Source organism: Berghia stephanieae, chromosome 13 (assembly GCF_034508935.2).
Source record: "Berghia stephanieae isolate SIO BIC M18660-M18661 chromosome 13, UCSD_Bste_1.3, whole genome shotgun sequence".
Classification (NCBI taxonomy): Eukaryota; Metazoa; Mollusca; class Gastropoda; order Nudibranchia; family Aeolidiidae; genus Berghia; species Berghia stephanieae.
Window position 1 is genome coordinate 39,490,922 of NC_088372.1, and position 3,290 is coordinate 39,494,211.

General features: G+C 34.7%; 1 protein-coding gene across 1 annotated transcript in view; it reads right to left on the reverse strand.

Annotated features, from left to right (window-relative positions):
* The window catches only part of LOC144959301 (tRNA wybutosine-synthesizing protein 5-like), a 7,130-nt gene extending 3,840 nt beyond the window's left edge, over positions 1 to 3,290 (reverse strand). Inside the window, exons 1-2 of the mRNA XM_078891844.1 lie at positions 2,787 to 3,290; positions 1,943 to 2,107 (exon numbers count right to left, since the gene is read on the reverse strand). Coding sequence (XP_078747970.1) covers positions 1,943 to 2,107; positions 2,787 to 3,290 — 669 coding nt within the window. The remainder of the gene's footprint in view (positions 1 to 1,942; positions 2,108 to 2,786) is intronic.

Consider the following 3,290-nt stretch of genomic DNA (forward strand, 5'->3'; position numbering starts at 1 on the left):
AGGTATGGCGAAGAATGCATTCAACCAGCTGCATACAATTATGAAAAACAGGAATATTAACATGAAAAAAAAATCAAAGTCCTGGATTGCTATGTACTGTCTGTGCTGCTATATGGTTGTGAGAGCTGGACCATAAACAAGACCATGGTTAAAAGACTGGAGGCAGCTGAAATGTGGTTTTACAGAAGAATGATGAGGGTGTCATGGGTGGAAAGGAAAAGAAATGAAGAAATGTTAGAAATGGCAAACAGAAAAAGATCACTGATAACAAAAATCATCAAACGCCAAATGGAATTTTTAGGACACATTATCCGCCACCCTGGTGTGGAAGTACTCGCCTTGACTGGAAAGATGAATGGAAAAAGAATAAGAGGAAGACAAAGAATAACTTATTTGAAAGGGATAAGAACTTGGACAGATGAAGCTGAGAAAGGTGGCGCTGCTTTAATAGAATTGGCAAGAGATAGATCAGCTTGGCGGAAGATGACTTCCGACGTCTGCTTCAGATATGGAACTACATGATGATGATGATTACAAAAATTCCAAAGACAATTGCATTATTTTTCAGAAAGAAATAATTCTTGAATAGTGAATTGCTCCTTACACTATACAAATCTGTTTTAAGGCCAATTTTGGAATACAGAAATTGCGTTTGCTGTTATCTTTTCAACCACAATAAATTGTTTTGTAAAACGTACAGAATCGTAAAATTACATATTTACCAGGTTATAACGAGAGATCATATAAAGGTGGATTGTAAAAAAAGATGAAACTATCTTCATTTAAATACAGAGAAATAAAAGGCGACCTTATACGTTTATATAGAATTGTAATGATCTTTGAATTTTTGATTCGTTTTTGTTACATTAACATGATGTGATAACTCCAATATATTTATCACCAGAAGTTTTATCGATACTCTGCAATACTAATTTCTCAAATGTACAGTCAGGACATAAAATGTATTTGATTTTGATACAAAGAATGCTGACGCAATAAATTATTTGAAAAATGATTTCAATGGAGAAATTAGTGACTATAACTACGTGTATATATTGAATGAGACTTGTTTTTCTCTCTTTTTGTAACCACTCTCAGCAAGTCTATATTGATGAAATAATTATGCATGCACCAACTTGTCCTTTTGGTTGAATGTATAATGTTGTATACTTATTTTATCTATGAATAAAATAAACAAAACGTTTTAAATTAATGAAAATAAATAGTAGTAACGTGGCAAGTTAGATGGGGAATGATCAGGTTAATAATATAGGTAATTAATACCACAGTAAAATCAATTAAATTAGAGTACACTTACACAATAACATAGTAACAAATAATTAAACAAGTGTAAAATAATATTTTAAAATGATTGAAGTTAGACTATGAGTAAGTCAATTTTCATCCTTTTTTTTCTTATTGCTTAATTTATTTATATTTGTTATCTCTTTCATGGCGATCGTCCGTGAGTCAGATGAGCTGACTGGCTGGCTGGCAAAACATTTGCTCGATCGAGGCGTTGAGGATGGATTGGTAGCCACAAACGATGGTCTGGTTTACGCTTGTGATTAGGTTCTTCGTGGGGTCATTTCATTGGGTAACTGTTTTTATTTTTGGAGATCCTTGGTCATTCACCGACAGACAGATAGATAGGTAGATCTGCGAAAACTCTGGCTTCCATTTATGACCAGTGATATTAGGGATTTGATCTCAGTAACAGTCGATGATGGTGGCACCAAGCCCCTGGCAACTCTTCCTTATTGTTGTTGTCCATTTTGACCTTGAAAACTGGTATGTGTAGATTTGAACCACGACAATAACAAAATCAAACCAATCAAAATAACTACAACAGCAACGATAAAAAACAAAAGTATTATTTGCACACCACAACATAATTAAAATCGATATTCGAGTAAAATCATTCTGTAACGTTTTCACTCACCCCTACTTCAATAGTATGTGGATTCACTAGCACTAAATGTTTCCGACCTCTATAGAGACAATTTATATTGTCATAAGAGTCCACATGGACAACAGATTTGGTCCCACCACTACTCATCCACATAACTGTCTTATCAGGTTCACTGGGTAAAAGGCATTTGAGATACTGGGGATAAAATCATAGAAGAAATATATAAATACTTAGTTGTTCATCATGATTGTCAAGATGGTTGCAAACAAAAAGGTATGCTTTCAATAATGATTTTATACATTCAGTCTCATCCAAGCACTATCAAATACTTGCATATGTCCAATTCAAGGCAATATCAGTTCATGTGTGTGAAAATGATTTTTGATCAAATTTTATAGGTATAATATATAGGACAATTTTTGAAAAACTAAATCACTGAAATAGGCAATGCTTTTCTTACATTTGTTTTCGTACAATAATTTTGGGCTACAAAATGTATTGATTAAATCTCAATTGAGATTGCCATAAATGTCCTCTTTTGTCCATATATCACGATAAGTAAATATGAAACAACAAACATTGGATATTGCAATTTACAACAAGTTTGCATTTAAATAATACAGATCATTTAACACTCTCACATCTGTTCCACTACTGGGTCATGAGTCATCTTAATTACAGCAATAACTCATCTTTACAAACATCTACCAAGACACACCACAGCATTAGACAACACAAACACAACAACGTCCAGAAAACCGTCTCTGGCCACCAACAATAACGTTCTCTGACAGAAACACAAGGACGCCAAAAATTAGAAACTAAAATTGAAGAGAAGAGAGGAGGAGGAGACATAGATGGAGATACGGGTTACCTGAAGTGGACGAGGTAATGACTGATCTTTTCTCAAAAATGGCGGCACGTGTCCAACAAGGTACACATCTTCTGAATCATAAAGTTTTAAAAATTCATGCAACTCCATCTTTATCGCTGGATTTGTTCTATTTTCCTTCTTTCTCGTTTCAATATTTAAGAGATGTCCACGGTTTTCTTCACGGAGACTGACCTGAGATAAATAATCGTCTGTCCATTTGTTAATGACAGGGTCAGAGATCACTGCCCGCTTCATGAGAACAGGTTTGGAACGAAGGAAATAATTTGAAAAGAAATCGGTGGGTTCTGGAAATCCATCCACTTGTTTGACGTTGGTTTTGGTTCCACTCTCTCCAAAAGGTTTCAGGTGGCCCTTGATGTTGTTGTTGTTGTTGCCTTTGCTTTGGTCGTCGTTGCTGCTGATTTCGATGGTTTCGACATAATGGCCACATGGTAATGTAATTGTTAATAAAAACACAAGCACAAGTCGAAATCCGTTGTACAT